This window comes from Littorina saxatilis, linkage group LG2, assembly GCF_037325665.1.
Source record: "Littorina saxatilis isolate snail1 linkage group LG2, US_GU_Lsax_2.0, whole genome shotgun sequence".
Classification (NCBI taxonomy): Eukaryota; Metazoa; Mollusca; class Gastropoda; order Littorinimorpha; family Littorinidae; genus Littorina; species Littorina saxatilis.
Genome location: NC_090246.1, coordinates 55,361,735 through 55,378,700, shown reverse-complemented (window position 1 = coordinate 55,378,700; position 16,966 = coordinate 55,361,735). Strand labels below are relative to the sequence as shown.

General features: G+C 38.7%; 2 protein-coding genes across 2 annotated transcripts; both read right to left on the bottom strand.

Annotated features, from left to right (window-relative positions):
* Positions 1-736: 736 nt before the first annotated feature.
* Positions 737-7,896, bottom strand: LOC138956384 (organic cation transporter protein-like). The gene is made up of 4 exons (XM_070327754.1): positions 7,688-7,896; positions 2,906-3,087; positions 1,560-1,711; positions 737-871 (listed from the first exon to the last, which is right to left on the bottom strand). The coding sequence occupies exons 1-4, from the start codon at positions 7,821-7,823 to the stop codon at positions 763-765; spliced, it is 579 nt and encodes a 192-aa protein (XP_070183855.1). The 5' UTR covers positions 7,824-7,896; the 3' UTR covers positions 737-762.
* A 4,514-nt stretch (positions 7,897-12,410) lies between these two features.
* Positions 12,411-16,692, bottom strand: LOC138953521 (organic cation transporter protein-like). Its single transcript, XM_070325358.1, has 4 exons — positions 16,550-16,692; positions 15,827-16,052; positions 13,186-13,289; positions 12,411-12,576 (listed from the first exon to the last, which is right to left on the bottom strand). The coding sequence occupies exons 1-4, from the start codon at positions 16,690-16,692 to the stop codon at positions 12,411-12,413; spliced, it is 639 nt and encodes a 212-aa protein (XP_070181459.1).
* Positions 16,693-16,966: the final 274 nt, after the last annotated feature.

Genomic DNA, 16,966 nt, shown 5'->3' with positions numbered 1-16,966 from the left:
ATGACGTCATCAAAGACATTTATCAAAAAAATGAAAAAAACGTTCGGGGATTTCATACCCAGGAACTCTCATGTCAAATTTCATAAAGATCGGTCCAGTAGTTTAGTCTGAATCGCTCTACACACACACACACACACACGCACACACGCACACACGCACATACACCACGACCCTCGTTTCGATTCCCCCTCGATGTTAAAATATTTAGTCAAAACTTGACTAAATATAAAAATGGGGAGTAAACATTTCGTGGAGGGAGTAATTTTTTCGTGTCTTGGGGAGTTCTTTTCTCGTACGAAAAGTGTACTCGGAGTAAGAATTTCGTACGAAATATTTACTCCGGAGTAAATTTTTCGTGGAGTAAAAATTTCGTCTTACACCGGGACCCAATCTTTATATGTTTCGTACGTCCCGGGACCCCCTCCATGAATGTCTAGTATGTGATTTCGGCTTCCAGTGCGTATATGACGCAGGGACGTATATGACGCAGGGCGTATATGACGCAGGGACACACACTTTGGGGAGCCCTGACTTACCCACACGAGTGTGTTGAGAGAGCCAGAATAAACGCTTCTGTTTACGATTTACATGACTTACAATATACAATTTACTAGGCTAGTATGTTGTATTTTCTTGTGTTTGAACTGAGTGTACAAACAATACATCTGGATAAATATCAATGCGGCGGGTGCATATCGCAGATTTCGGTTCAAACAAAAACAGTAAAAATCGAATTCGAGAGGTCATTGCATGCACTGTCCTTCAGAGGTGAGAACTGGGCGACTCTTCCAAGCGGGACGCGAGCTCCGAAGTGTCTCCAATGTGTGTGATCTTCATTTCACTCTCGTTGCCCTTGCTGTCTGATTCGTTCCTGCAACGTAAAGTAAATACACCTCACACTAATGCACCTCATTTCATCATGTTCTTTGGAAAAGAAAACGACGATCACTGTAATGTTCACTCTTAACATTTCCGGTATTTTACCTGTGGCTATAGGAACATATGAGAAACACAATTGTCTAGCTGTAAGTCCTACCGTTAAGATCGAGTTCGACAATTAACAAATATATATTTTTTTAATAGCAAATTAAAGCTACAGCGTTGTCAATACAGCATAGTTTGACCCGTGATAGAGGTCGTGTTTTTTGCTCTCTCGAATAATTCCTTTTACTTTTTGGTTTGGGAAAAAACAATAGAAAAATAACGGATTCGCACAACCCGATTAACGCTGTTTTTTTTCTTTCTGTCGTCTCTATACGATTTGCCATACAACTAGACGACATGATTAGAAGACATGATTTGGCGCTCCATAGCCACGATAAAAGAGGCGAGGGAGACCCATACCAAGGGGAATAACCACGAAAAGACATCAAGCGGCAGTATTGACCTCCCTTGAAATCAAATAAAAATGGCTGGGGAAAAGAGCAACTACCTGCCAACCTACTTTTGTTGTTGATGAAACCCAAAACCAACATCTTGTTATTTTCTCTAAAAACCGGACTACAGAACATGTCGCGCGATTACTGTACCACATGCCACAACGTACTTCCCACACTCACTCCTTGAAATTGACGGCGTCTTCCATGGTGTCTGGCAGCTTACGGTGCAGAGTCTCTGGCAGGAAGAGTGAGGACAGACCGGCCAATATCCCCAGCCCCCCGAACACCACCAGTGGCACTGTACGGCTGAACCGTCCCTCCACTAACAGAGCCTGCAAGAATTGTGGTTCATTTTGTGAATTTGATAGACACACCGCTCTTTTTCATTAGGCTTGTCTGGTCGAAGTATCAGTCACTATCGGCACACTGACCAAAAACACGATCGTTCACGACCGGGTCAGTGGAGGATGGAACTCTGAACGGATGTTGAAGTTTGACATACAGCGCATACATATATCTGAGTGTGCACACTAACTCGATCTCTGTGAACAGTTTCTGATCTATATAGTACTATCTATCAAAGGCTTTCAAAAGATAAGTAAAGTTAAGTTCTTGGTCAAACTGCCCTAAAGTTCTTGTCGTTTTGGTAGATTCGTGTGTACATTTTCTATTAGACAGTTCTCAGACTTTTCAGATATTTTCTCGTAGCTGAAAGCCTCTTGAATATTGAACTGTATTTAGGTGGTAGTAAGTAGATGTATTGAAAGGGGAATCAAAACCAGTAGCACATGTTAACTGGTTTTAAAATCATTTGCTTTCTAAAGATGTCATCACGTTTTCATTACTCTGAAACATCCCAAAACGGCAATTAATCATGACAGCAGCTGGGCCATTTGTCAAATGTCAAAAAATACTTTCTATTCTATCGTGTGAAATACGCTTTGGATATAAAAAGAGGTCAACGTATCTTTCAGGGTTCGTTTTACTTTCAAACAGCAATTTGATTATCGAAATCTTCTATCTATACTATATATAAAAATGGATGTAAGTGTGTGTGTGTGTGTGTGTGTGTGTGTGTGTGTGTGTGTGTGTGTGTGTGTGTGTGTGTGTGTGTGTGTGTGTGTGTGTGTGTGTGTGTGTGTGTGCGTGCATGTGCCATACCTCAGAGACGGCAAAAGGCAAGGATGAGACTCTGTGTATGCACACTGCCTAGGAGCCGCAGGTGTGCACCTGGGTTTTAGTTTCTCGATTTATTGTTTCCTTCCTCAGATTATGACCCTCCCCATTGTTGAATACAGCCCATACAGTTCAAGGGAGGTAACTCTTGCTTTCTTATCCATGGAAGGGAGATAACTCTTAGCATACCAGCATTCCGTGTCATTCTCATTCCCCCCGGCAAACGTTTGATTTTGAGTTTTTCTTTGAGGGCTTTGCTAACACCCGGGCGAAGCCAGACCTGACTGCTTGTATTATTCTATAGATACATGTTTGAGATAAATCTCTGTCGACATAGAATCGAACCTCACCAGGTCAGCCACATAGGGAGACGCGACACTGCCCACTCTGCCAATAGCGGAACTGCATCCCATGCCAAAGTTCCTCATGACGGTGGGGAACAGTTCAGCAGATATCAGGTAGATGGAGGTGAAGGATGCTGAGATTCCAAGCTTGCCCACCATCGCTAGTGCTGTCGTTGCCCATTCCAGCTCTGTGACATTCAAATACATTCCTAAACTTCAAGCGAAATTCAGGAATATCGAAAGGTCTTCGGTTATTTTGATATAGTTTTTCGTCCATTTTCTTTGGTTTTCATTGTTTTTCTCTCTTTATTCTTATAATTATGGGGAATAAGTCTTTCAGGTCAAAACGTCCACTTCATCATGTCAAGCTAATTGTAAAGGTGAACCTCAAAGTTTAATTGCTTTTGTCTTGTAACCTACTCACCAGCAGGCATTTGTTTTGCAAGTCCTTGTGTCATACTGAGCCTTTATTCTTTTTACATTTAGTCAAGTTTTGACTAAATGTTTTAACATAGAGGGGGGAATCGAGACGAGGGTCGTGGTGTATGTGTGTGTGTCTGTCTGTCTGTGTGTGTGTGTAGAGCGATTCAGACTAAACTACTGGGCCGATCTTTAAGAAATTTGACATGAGAGTTCCTGGGTATGATATCCCCGGACGTTTTTGTCTTTTTTTCGATAAATACCTTTGATGACGTCATATCCGGCTTTTTGTAAAAGTTGAGGCGGCACTGTCACACCCTCATTTTTCAATTAAATTGATTGAAATTTTGGCAAAGCAATCTTCGACGAAGGCCGGGGTTTGGTATTGCATTTCAGCTTGGTGGCTTAAAAACTAATGAGTGAGTTTTGTCATTAAAAATCGGAAACTTGTAATTAAAATTATTTTTTTATTAAACGATCCAAAAACAATTTCATCTTATTCTTCGTCATTTTCTGATTCCAAAAACATATACATATGTTATATTTGGATTAAAAACAAGCTCTGAAAATTAAAAATATAAAAATTATGATCAAAATTAAATTTCCGAAATCGTTTTAAAAACTAGTTCATCTTATTCCTTGTCGGTTCCTGATTCCAAAAACATATAGATATGATATGTTTGGATTAAAAACACGCTCAGAAAGTTAAAACGAAGAGAGGTACAGTAAAGCGTGCTATGAAGCACAGCGCAATCGCTACCGCGTCAAACAGGCTCGTCACTTTCACTGCCTTTTGCACTAGCGGGGGACTACGTTCAGTTTCATTCTGTGAGTTCCACAGCTTGAGTAAATGTAGTAATTTCGCCTTACGCGACTTGTTTACATTTAGTCAAGTTTTGACTAAATGTTTTAACATAGAGGAGGAATCGAGACGAGGGTCGTGGTGTGTGTGTGTGTGTGTGTGTGTGTGTGTGTGTGTGTGTGTGTGTGTGTGTGTGTGTGTGTGTGTGTGTGTGTGCGTGTGTGTGTCTGTGCGTGTGAGTGTGTAGAGCGATTCAGACCAAACTACTGGACCGATCTTTTGGAAATTTGACATGAGAGTTCCTGGGAATGATATCCCCGGAAATTTTTTTTATTTTTTTCGATAAATACTTTTGATGACGTCATATCCGGCTTTTTGTAAAAGTTGAGGCGGCACTGTCACACCCTCATCTTTCAATAAAATTGATTGACATTTTTGAAAAGCAATCTTCGACAAAGGCCGGACTTCGGTATTGCATTTCAGCTTGGTGGCTTAAAAATTAATGAAGGACTTTGGTTGTTAAAAATCTGAAAATTGTAATACATTTTTTGTTTAATATAAAACGATCCAAATTTACGTTCATCGTATGGGGGAATCGAGACGAGGGTCGTGGTGTATGTGTATGTGTGTGTGTGTGTGTGTGTGTGTGTGTGTGTGTGTGTGTGTGTGTGTGTGTGTGTGTGCGTGCGTGTGTGTGTCTGTGCGTGTGTGTGTAGAGCGATTCAGAGTAAACTACTGGACCGATCTTTATGAAATTTTATATGAGAGTATCTGGGTATGATATCCCCAGACGTTTTTTTTCTCATTTTTTGGATAAATGTCTTTGATGACGTCATATCCGGCTTTTTGTAAAAGTTCAGGCGGCAATGTCACACCCTCATTTTTCAATTAAATTGATTGAAATTTTGGCCAAGCAATCTTCGACGAAGGCCAAACTTTTGTATTGCATTGCAGCTTAAAAGCTTACAAATTGATTCAATGACTTTGGTCATTAAAAATCTGAAAATTGTAATTAGAATTATTTTTTTATAAAACGATCCCAAATTACGTTAATCTTGTTCTTAATCATTTTTTGATTCCAAAAACATATAAATATGTTATATTCGGATTAAAAACAAGCACTGAAAATTAAAAACATAAACATTATGATTAAAATAGAATTTCCGAAATCGATTTAAAAACAATTACATCTTATTCCTTGTACTTGTCGGTTCCTGATTCCAAAAACATATAGATATGATATGTTTGGATTAAAAACACGCTCAGAAAGTTAAAACGAAGAGAGGTACAGAAAAGCGTGCTATGCAGCACAGCGAAACCACTACCGCGCTGAACAGGCTCGTCAGTTTCACTCCGTTATGCACAAGCGGCGGACTACGGTCATTGTGAAAAAATGCAGTGCGTTCAGTTTCATTCTGTGAGTTCCACAGCTTGACTAAATGTAGTAATTTCGCCTTACGCGACTTGTTTACATTTAGTCATGTTTTGACTAAATGTTTTAACATAGAGGGGGAATCGAGACGAGGGTCGTGGTGTATGTGTGTGTGTGTGTGTGTGTGTGTGTGTGTGTATGTGTGTGTGTGTGTGTGTGTGTGTGTGTGTGTGTGTGTGTGTGTGTGTCTGTGTGTGTCTGTGTCTGTGCGTGTGTGTGTGTAGAGCGATTCAGAGTAAACTACTGGACCGATCTTCAAATTTTACATGAGAGTATCTGGGTATGATATCCCCAGACGTTTTTTTTTCTCATTTTTTGGATAAATGTCTTTGATGACGTCATATCCGGCTTTTTGTAAAAGTTGAGGCGGCACTGTCACACCCTCATTTTTCAATCAAATTGATTGAAATTTTGGCCAAGCAATCTTCGACGATAGCCGGACTTTGGTATTGCATTTCAGCTTAAAAGCTTACAAATTATTTAATGACTTTGGTCATTAAAAATCTGAAAATTGTAATTAGAATTATTTTTTTATAAAACGATCCCAAATTACGTTAATCTTATTCTTAATCATTTTTTGATTCCAAAAACATATAAATATGTTATATTCAGATTAAAAACAAGCACTGAAAATTAAAAACATAAAAATTATGATTAAAATAAAATTTCCCAAATCGATTTAAAAACAATTTCATCTTATTCCTTCTCGGTTCCTGATTCCAAAAACATATAGATATGATATGTTTGGATTAAAAACACGCTCAGAATGTTAAAACGAAGAGAGGTACTACAGAAAAGCGTGCTATACAGCACAGCGCAACCACGCTAAACAGGCTCGTCAATTTCACTGCCTTCTACGGACTACGGTCATTGTGAAAAAATGCAGTGCGTTCAGTTTCATTCTGTGAGTTCCACAGCTTGACTAAATGTAGTAATTTCGCCTTGCGCGACTTGTTTTATTTTACATACAGAAAGTATTTTTCTTCTTCTTTTTTGTTCATGGGCTGAAACTCCCACGTTCACTCGTGTGTTTGCACGAGTGGGTTTGTACGTGTATGACCGTTTTTACCCAGCCGTACGCCGCTTTCGTGGGTAGCATGCTGGGTATTTTTGTGTTTCTATAACCCATCGAACTCTGACATGGATTACAGGACCTTTTTCGTGCGAAGGGGAATAAGGCACTAGCAGGTCTGCACATAAGTTGACCTGGGAGTTCGGAAAAAATATCCATCCTTAACCCACCAGGCGGCCGCGGCCGGGATTTGAACTCACGACCTACCGATGTCTTAATTATCCAAAGAAAGCTCAAGAAAGCGTTAAGATAGAAAGGAAGATCTTGAAATTTTAATAATGTTTAATGTCGTTCACATATATAAATTTTTTATAAATTATATACATATGTATATATGTCGTGCCGAATTCACGGAATTGCCGAATTTGCGGAATTGGCAACATGTTTGCCCATTTCGGCAAAACACTGCCTATTACGCGAAATCGGCAGCGTTTTGCTGAAAATGCGTAAAGGCTCTTAAAATTTGTCCATTTCGCAAAAGTGACAGCCAGTCTTTACTTATTTTGTCACGAGAACATTACATTAACATTACTTTACCTCCCTATTTTGGTTTTTATGGGCTGTGTTGGTCTGTGTCAAGCATAACTCCGGTAATGCACGAAAACGACACTTTTTGCCATAACTTCCCATAACTGATCGATTATTGCAACATTTATCCAAAAATGTACTGCCGATTTCGCAATTTTACAAGCATTTACGCGTTTTCAGCAAAACGCTGCCGATTTTGCGTAATGGGAAGCGTTTTGCCGATTACGTGAAATGGGCAAAAATGTTGCCGATTGTGCGAATTCATTGTTTTTCTCTCGTTATTCTTATAATTATGGGGAATAAGGCCTTCAGGTCAAAACGTCCACTTCATCATGTCAAGCTAATTCTATATATATATACATATATATATATACGAGTGTATATATCTACGGGAAGGTTATTATAGTACAATGGCCAGTCCCCAAAAAGCACAACCTAAGGCATACGTGGAGGATTGCGTCTCTCCTAATCCATGTATGCCCCGAACCACTGTAGGTTTTAGAGAAACATACACATTGGCTACTCGTTGCTCACCTTTGCCCCCAAAAGCCACGGTGAATATGGTGGCCAGACAGGCGAGCCCTGCCACCAGCATGAAGCAGCAGTGAGATCTTTTCCTCCCCAGTCGTTCCAGCAGAAACCAGGCCAGCAGGTAACCAGCCAGCTCCATCACGCAGGATATCAAAAAGTTATCGCGCAAACTTCCACCCAGGTTACCCACGTTGAGGCTCAGGCCGTAGTAAGTCATAGTGACCACTAGCCTGAGTGACCAAAACAAAAATCGTAATATGTTTCTACTTGTGGGTACAACCGCTGCACTCCTAGAAAAACAAGTCTAGCACCATAGACGAGTTTGGACTTCAGTGTTATCTTAATTGCCACTGTTATTGTCTTTCTTAGATTTAATCAGCTAGTTTGTAACTAAAAACGGCCGTACACTGAAAAGCCCACTCGTTCAAAACAACGAGTGTACGTGTGAGTTGTTGGCCACCAACGCAGAAGAAGATGAAACTAAAATGTAAACTACTCACCAGCTAAAGAAAATGATGATGGTTCTGATCAGGAGTTTAGGATGCTGCACCAACTGACGAACAATGTGAGAAGACTTAACTTCTGCTTCACGTGTTTCTGAACTCTTCTCCAGTGCTGATTTCCAAGAGGGCGGGAGTGATATTTTGTTGACTTTTGCTACTTTCCGAACCACTTCCAGTGTTGGTTTGGCGCCTTTCTTCAACAGTAGCCATCTCGGTGACTCTGGCAAAAGCCTGGTTCAACACGGGATGTAACGGTTAACTAAAACTTTGCTACAACATAATGCAAGACACACAAATGTATTATGAGGTTTTAACACCATGTACCAAAGTAGTGGGCGAATAATTCCGTCTAATTAAAATTTGCAAATGATATTTTGCCTCACCTATTTTCGGTTTTGACGGGTTTTATCATGTGTGGGTAGTGGGAAGGGAGGGGGAAGGGATGACTGCAGAATCTTTTCCTGCCAAATGACACACATAAAACTAATGGGAGTACCCCATACTAGGTATAGCTTTATTCATATTCACGTTCGGAAAGCGAACAGGTCAAGTTATGCGAGACGGGAGAAAACCACGTCCGTTTCTTCAAAAAGAAAGAAATTCATGATTCTATGGTATTGCTTGCACCTACAAACCCGTTTCATTAAAACAAAAATATATAGATTGAGTTGATGAATGCAAAAATTAAAAGTAGATTTTCGCGATAAAGCGAATTCTGAAGTAACATAGATCTATCTATTTCAATGACGAATTTGCATCAGCTGCCACGGAATCACGTGGTTCTCTCCGTCTGCTGAATAGGTAACCTGCCCTGAAACGTAATTCTAGGTTGGTTGGTCGCGATCGGTTGGTTATTCTTTGTATCGTCTCTTTAGCTGTCATTCTAGGTAAGGCAAAAAAAAAAAGCATAGCAACAACAAAAAAAATAGGGTAGGAAGGTAGGCAATCACTTTTTTTTTAAACTTTTTTTTCTAATGTGTACAAATTAAACCTACTTGACAGGGAAATAAGTGTGCGACTCGGGCGCTTTCGCTTTCATTGCGTTTTCTGCACTCGTTTTCTTGTGTTTTTTTGTGTTTATTTTGACAAATGTAATAAAAAGTGATAGGGTCGGCCCCTAAAAATAGGGTAGGTCGGGTTACCGTAACCACACCTATTTTGTTTTTTGGGGGGGGGGGGGGGGGGGGGGCTAATGTTGTAAAATGGAGTCACCTTGAGGCCTTTACGGTATGGTTCTGCATGGCGTGCTGCTATTAGCTGCATGTATGTAACAAAACTTGTGTTCAGGTGTTTTGAAGAGTGTGTTGGATAAAAAGGAGATTCCACTGATCGTATATGCACTTACCACCAGTGCCCCAAGCACAGAAGAAGCGGAACGGCACTGATGAGTTGTACGTGTTGCCAGTGCCGTACAACGTAGGACAAGCCGGCCAATAAAAACGGGCCAACCAGCCATATAATTGTGGTCAGGGAACCAGCAGCTGTGCGATACTTTGGGCCAACGAATTCCACCACTGAAAATAGCAGTGGATATGGTAAAACACTCAGAAATACTCCAAATAATAACAAGTCGCGTAAGGCGAAATTACTACATCTAGTCAAGCTGTGGAACTCACAGAATGAAACTGAACGCACTGCCTTTTTTCACAATGACCGGAGTCCGCCGCTCGCACAAAAGGCAGTGAAATTAACGAGCCTGTTTAGCGCGGGGGTGGTTGCGCTGTGCTGCCTAGCACGCTTTTCTGTACCTCTCTTCATTTTAACTTTCTGAGCGTGTTTTTAATCCAAACATATCATATCTATATGTTTTTGGAATCAGGAACCGACAAGGAATACGATGAAATTGTTTTTAAATCGATTTCAGAAATTTAATTACTCTTACCAGTTCGGGGGTTTTAGGGCATATTTTACAGTGCTGTTGGTGCCTACTTGCCGAGTGGCTATCTGGGGTCATATTCTAAATGAAATATAGAAAGTTATATATCAAATGAAAGGAAAATGAATAAGCTTTTCATATTTGCAAAGAGAATTGTGCTATCTTTAAAGGTAAAAATTTTATGGGGGTGACAACATGATTTTTGTTGAAATTTGTACGCCCACTTTTTGGAACACGTGACAAACACAAAGAAGAAATTTTTTTTGTGTTCAGTTTATTTTAGATATGCTGCTAACTAGTCTGTTTGGGCATTCATTTTACATAACATAGCAAAGTTTTATAGAGTTTTGCTGATAAACAAAAAAGTTATTGTCACCTGAATACCCCAACCCAAATTTCAAAGTTGGACGTTTCATGCCTAAGGCCCCCCCCAAAAAAATATTCTGTTTACGGTATCCTGACTGACCCTATTTTTTCGCGCGACCCTAGACTTTTGTTTGGCATTTGGTAAAAAAAATAAAATAAAAAAAAAAAAAAAAAAAAAAAAAAAATTGGAAAAAAAAAAATTGAAAAAAAAAAAATTGAAAAAAAAAATTTGAAAAAAAAAAAAAAAAGGGGGCTTTGTTTTTTGGCAAAATAACTTAAAAATATGTTTTGTGGAAATAAAAAAAAATTAAAAAAAAAGTCCCGACCTACCGACCCTTTTTTTTGGGCCTATGTTACCGTTAACAGACTTTTTTTTTTTTGTGCCTAATAATGCATTTCTATAACTAACTTATAACAAAAACCCAGCTTGTTTCAGTCATAAAGTGTGTCTTAAATATGAGTTTATCCACTGTCCGACCCATCCAATGTAAAACACAAAAAAAAAAAAAAATTATAATTAGATAATTGGTCAGTGGAAAACTACAGGGGGGGCATCGTAAGCTTGCTTACGATGGGCAAGGGAGCGAACTGGTAAGAGTTATAAGTTTTATATAGGGCGGGGATGTAGCTCAGTCGGTAGCGCGCTGGATTTTGTATCCAGTTGGCCGCTGTCAGCGTGATCGAGTTCGTCCCCACGTTCGGCGAGAGATTTATTTATCAGAGTCAACTTTGTGTGCAAACTCTCCTCGGTGTCCGAACACCCCCGTGTGTACACGCAAGCACAAGACCAAGTGCGCACGAAAAAGATCCTGTAATCCATGTCAGAGTTCGGTGGGTTATAGAAACACGAAAATACCCAGCATGCTTCCTCCGAAAACGGCGTATGGCTGCCTAAATGGCGGGGTAAAAAACGGTCATACACGTAAAATTCCACTCGTGCAAAAAACACGAGTGTACGTGGGAGTTTCAGCCCACGAACGAAGAAGAAGATAAGTTTTATATTTTTAATTTTCAGGGCTTGTTTTTAATCTGAATATAACATATGTATATGTTTTTGGAATCAGAAAGTGATAAAGAATAAGATGAACGTAATTTGGGATCGTTTTATAAAAAAATTATTTTAATTACAATTTTCAGATTTTTAATGACCAAAAGTCATAATTAATTTTTAAGCCTCCAATCTGAAATACAATACCAAAGTCCGGCCTTTGTCGAAGATTGCTTGGCCAAAATTTCAATCAATTTCATTGAAAAATGAGGGTGTGACAGTGCCGCCTCAACTTCTACAAAAAGCCGGATATGACGTCATCAAAGACATTTTTCGTCTGGGGATATCATACCCAGGAACTCGCATGTCAAATGTCATAAAGATCGGTCCAGTAGTTTACTCTGAATCGCTCTACACACACACACAGACAGACACACACATACACTCTTCAAAAAAAGTTAAGGATCGGTTGAAAAAACGGATCTAATTATAAAAAAATTGCCAAAAAATTAAACATCCACATGATAACTAAAAGATTACTGTGTTTGAATTAACAAATGAACAATGAGTCTTGACCTAGAATTTTGTTTGGCAGGCAGAGTTATTTCCCTTTGTGGGACTTCTCAAAAGCTTCTGCATTTTGGAAGAAAAAGAGTGTTTTTTATTGCCCCATAAAATTTGCGGAACGCATGCCAGGGCAAAAGGTTGTGATGCACGTGCTACAACAGGGTCCTGGCTATGAACATCGCAGAACCGCGCGAGGTGACATGCGACTCATTTCGTGGTGGAGGGTCACATTTCGGCTTTGTTGCAATCGCATGAAAGCAGAAACAAGTTCGGTGAAATATTGACGTACATTAACATATTGGCGTCGTTGGGCTTCAATGCAGATTTGGTCGGGGCGTCGATTCACGATCATAAGCTCAAAGTTTCAAATGGAAGCCTATCAATATGTAACTGACCTCGTTGTACTTTCTCATTACTATTTGCATCTTAATACTGACCTAAAACAAAGCCAGACATGTAGATGGCAGAGCCGGCTGCTCCAATCAAAACTCGGTAGAAGAGAAATACTTCTGGAGTCGGTGGAAAGGCGCCCGCTATTCCAATCACCAGTGTCAATATGTTAGCAAAGTAGAACACCGTCTTTCTTCCTACCCTGAAACCCAAAGATAGCCATGTGCTTGTTAACACTATAATACACATCTAGAAGGGCAAGATACAGAAAACAGCAATATTGAATAAAACACATGTATGCAACACATCAACGTGTCTTTCCGCTCAGTTCACATAATCGCCACTTATGCCGTGTGCATGACTAGACGAATTGAATGCAATTCAGGGAAGTCAAACATGATGCTGTCTAGAGCTACATAACACTTTAAACGACAGAATATCATAATAATGGTCGCATTCAGGGTCTCTTGTTGCTGTGGGCTTTTCCCCGCAATATTTTGCATTCAGCGTTACTGTGTCGTGTTTCTTGTAGCCAATTTTGGTTCGTGTAAAACCAATCTGCTCAGACCTGTTAAGTAGTTTACTGACGGAGGTTTAAACAGATGCCGCATCACAACTTAACTGACGATGTTATGTTCTTGCATCAGGCAGATACATCCTTTTAGAAGAAGAAGAAGAAGAAGAAGAAGAAGAAGAAGAAGAAGAAGAAGAAGAAGAAGAAGAAGAAGAAGAAGAAGAAGAAGAAGAAGAAGAAGAAGGGGAAGAAGAAGAAGAAGGAAGAAGAAACATGTTCACACATGTTTTAACTCACAAGTCGCACAACAGTCCCGTAAGGGCGCTGCCTATTAAGTTTCCAAGCAGAAATGCCATGTTGAGGTGACTTCGGAATGACTTCCGCTCACAAACCAGATGAAACTGGCGTGGAAAAGAAAAGACATAGTTAAACCTTGTGCGCGTCGTCACCAGAAAACACGAGGGCATGAAAAACAAAACAGTTCGATTACGATTATAGCAAAATATAAAACGAATCCAATTGTTATAAGGAACATTTTGCGCTTGCTGTTGCAATGTCAAGTTTCAAGTTTCAAGTTTCAAGTTTATTGGTCCATAACCCATGGGGGCATTTTGAACAATAAATACAATCAATACAATCATGATATATGCTAATATAATAAATAAATAAAAAAATAGAAAATAAAAAAATAAAAATTATGAAAAACTGTTACAAATTCTATTAATAAAGTCCAAAATATTCTTTAGCAATTTCTTTTTCTTAGTAGCAAACAACTTTTTAAATTTAAGTGCATTAGGTTTTTTCCAATAGTAAGGTGGTAACAACTCAGCTCTTTCTTCTTTGAAAAAATCACAGACAAATAAATAATGGAATTCATCACCTATGTCATGCGATACACATTTGGTGCAAGTTCTTTCTGACCTCGGGATGTTAAGATAACGTTCTTTCTGTACAGGTAAATTGTTGTTTAATGTTCTAAACTTCATCATTGAAACACATTGCTGATATGGCAGGGTTGTGACGTAGTCTTCACATGCAAAAATATCTTTGAACATTCGATAATTCCAAAACATATTTTTTGTTCCAATTTCTGTAAACCATTTATGGATATACTGGTCATATAGACTTCTTTTTACTTTCTTTTTAAACCATGTGCTTGAGTATTGAATATTTTCTTGAGAAGTCCAAAGGCCAGAGAGACCAATTTCATTTAAGGTTTTTTCAATGAAACATAAGTACTTGGATTCAATCATCTTGTTGATATACAATCTATAAGTAAAGCAATACACAATACTTGAAAATTTATTTTTATGAATAGGACTAATCAGTTTATACCAATAGCAAAGCATTCTACATTTCATATTAACATCTAGTGGATATCTTCCAAGTTCACCAAATATCATAGCATTTGGAGTTGATTTTTTTAGTTTGAAAACAATTTTATAAAAACGCAATTGAAGTTTAGTAGCAAGTTCACAGGAGCCAAAACCCCATACTTCACATCCATACAATAAAATTGGAGCAATCATTTTATCGAACAGGTCAACTTGTATGTCCACAGGTAGTGACAATTGTCTACAAGTGCGCAAAAGAACAAACATTGCCCTTGAGGCACGATCATATAGATTCTTCTGTGCGACTGAAAATGTATTATTATAATTAATCTTAAGGCCCAAGTACATTACATCAAACACTACTTCGATTAAATTGCCATTGTACGTAAACAGTGGTTTATTTCTAATTTTACCTCTGGAAAAAACTATAACTTTCGTTTTGTTTACATTAATATTTAGACGCCATTTTAAACAGTATTCGTGCATTTTGTTTAAACATTCTTGCAGGTTTTTTTCCGACTCTGAGCAGATCACAGTATCATCCGCATACAGTAATAAAAACATTTGAAACAAAGCATTTACATCCGTATCATCCATTCCAGCCACAATAGCCTCTCTTGACATAGATTGTAAACCATTACTGTTTTCCAACAGAAAAGGCTTTAGATCATTTAAAAATAGAGCAAAAAACAACGGTGACAAGTTTTCCCCTTGTCTAACTCCACACAAACTGGGAAAATATCCAGAACACTCACTATTAACTTTAACACAAGATTTGGCATTTTCATACAAATTTCTTACAGTTTTTAAAAACTTCCCATTAACATCAGAACTAACTAATTTCTCCCATAAAAATGCACGGCGAACTTTATCAAACGCTTTTTCATAGTCTACAAATGCACAAAACAGTCGCTTCTTTTTGTTGAGAAAAAATTTTAATATACAATGCAAAGTAAAAACATGGTCTAGTGTTGAAAAACCTGTGCGGAAACCTGTTTGTTCTTGACCTAATTTGTTATTACTCTCCAAAAAGTTTGATAACCTATCATTTAAAATTGCACTGAAAAGTTTTCCGAAGCAGCTGAGTATAGTAATTCCTCTATAATTTGTGGGGTCAGCTTGAGAGCCTTTGTTTTTGTACAATGGAATAATTTCACCTACGGCCCATTGTGTTGGAACCTTTCCTGACTGCAAAACAACATTAAACAACAATACATAAATATCAATCATTCGATCATGTGACGCTTTTAAATACTCATTAATTATTTTATCCTGACCGCATGCCTTATTGTTTTTTAGCTTGTCTATACATTTGATAACTTCCTCCTTTGTAAAAGGCGCATTAAGAAATTCATTACTTGCTTCATTTAAATGTTCATTACTATCATGTCAGTTAGACAAGAAAGTGCAATTTTCACTTGGATTCGATTTGTTTTGAATTTTGAATTTCTGGTAATAATGTGATTGAAACCTCTCTAAAGAATCAATTGTTAAAAATGTTCTGTATCACATGCGTTCTCTATCAAATCAATAACACATCTTATTAGAAATGCACAGTAGACCTGGGTTATGAAAGAGGAATCCAATTCAGTCAAATCGTAAACCCATGACTGGCATGACATGGTATCTTCATCCACGCCAACAGTATTATTACTGCTTGTCCCGTTTTCGTTGCTTGATCCTTGGGTTGTGTTCCAGTGTGTGAAGACGGAGCACTCTGCATAGCCGTGTTCTGTGTGCTCATCCTTGGGAACTGTCAGGTTCACCAGCTGTCTGTGGTGCTCGTTCTGCATGATGTAGGTGTCGTTGTGTAGACCTGGAACCTGGCACCTAGGAAGAATTGTTCACATCCGTGACAAAACAAGCCGTCTGTAAATGATCGAAATATATGACAAACTAAGAAATGAGTTTTTGTTTGATCTTGACATAAACTAGCTGCACGTGCACAGGCGTGCGTGCGTGCGCTCGCGTGCACTCGCGCGCGCGCGTGTGTGTGTGTGTGTGCGTGTGCGTGTGTGTGTGTGTGTGTGTGTGTGTGTGTGTGTGTGTGTGTGTGTGTGTGATCTATGCTTATATTCAAACAATACCGTCACACATTTCACATTTCAATTTTGTAGATGATAATTTGATCGACGTCTTATTGTAATGAACATTTAATGGTGGCGACGATGATGATGATGATGATGATGATGATGATGATGATGGTGATGATGATGATGATGATGATGATGATGATGATGATGATGATGATGATGATACTAAGGATGAGTCTATATATAGAAATTGAAGAAAACATCATTGCCCAGATACAACAACAATAAACTTACCTGTGAGCGGGCACATGAAACGCAATAACGGCTAGCATGGTCTGAAATCCTTTTAGTATTAGGGGCAAAGCCATCAGGGCAAACAGTCGTCTCTGGTAAAGTCCCCATTCTCCCATATACTGGTACAAGTAATTGGCAGTCATCTCTCCATTTCTGAAATGAAAAGACATACGTTTTTTTTTAGTTGAATGTTTTCGTTTCTTGACACAGATTGTGTTCGATAATGGAAACAAAGTTTTCCTAATGGCTTTTCTCTTTTTATTTTCTTTTCTTCTTTCTTTCAGTTCAATACGGTGGGTTTTTTCAAAAAGATTTTTCGCCATATCTTGGTTATAAATTATACCGCCATGAAATAACAGGTATGATTATGTAAGCACTCACTATAAGTTTTAAACTTGTTGTGCTCCTTTGTAAACA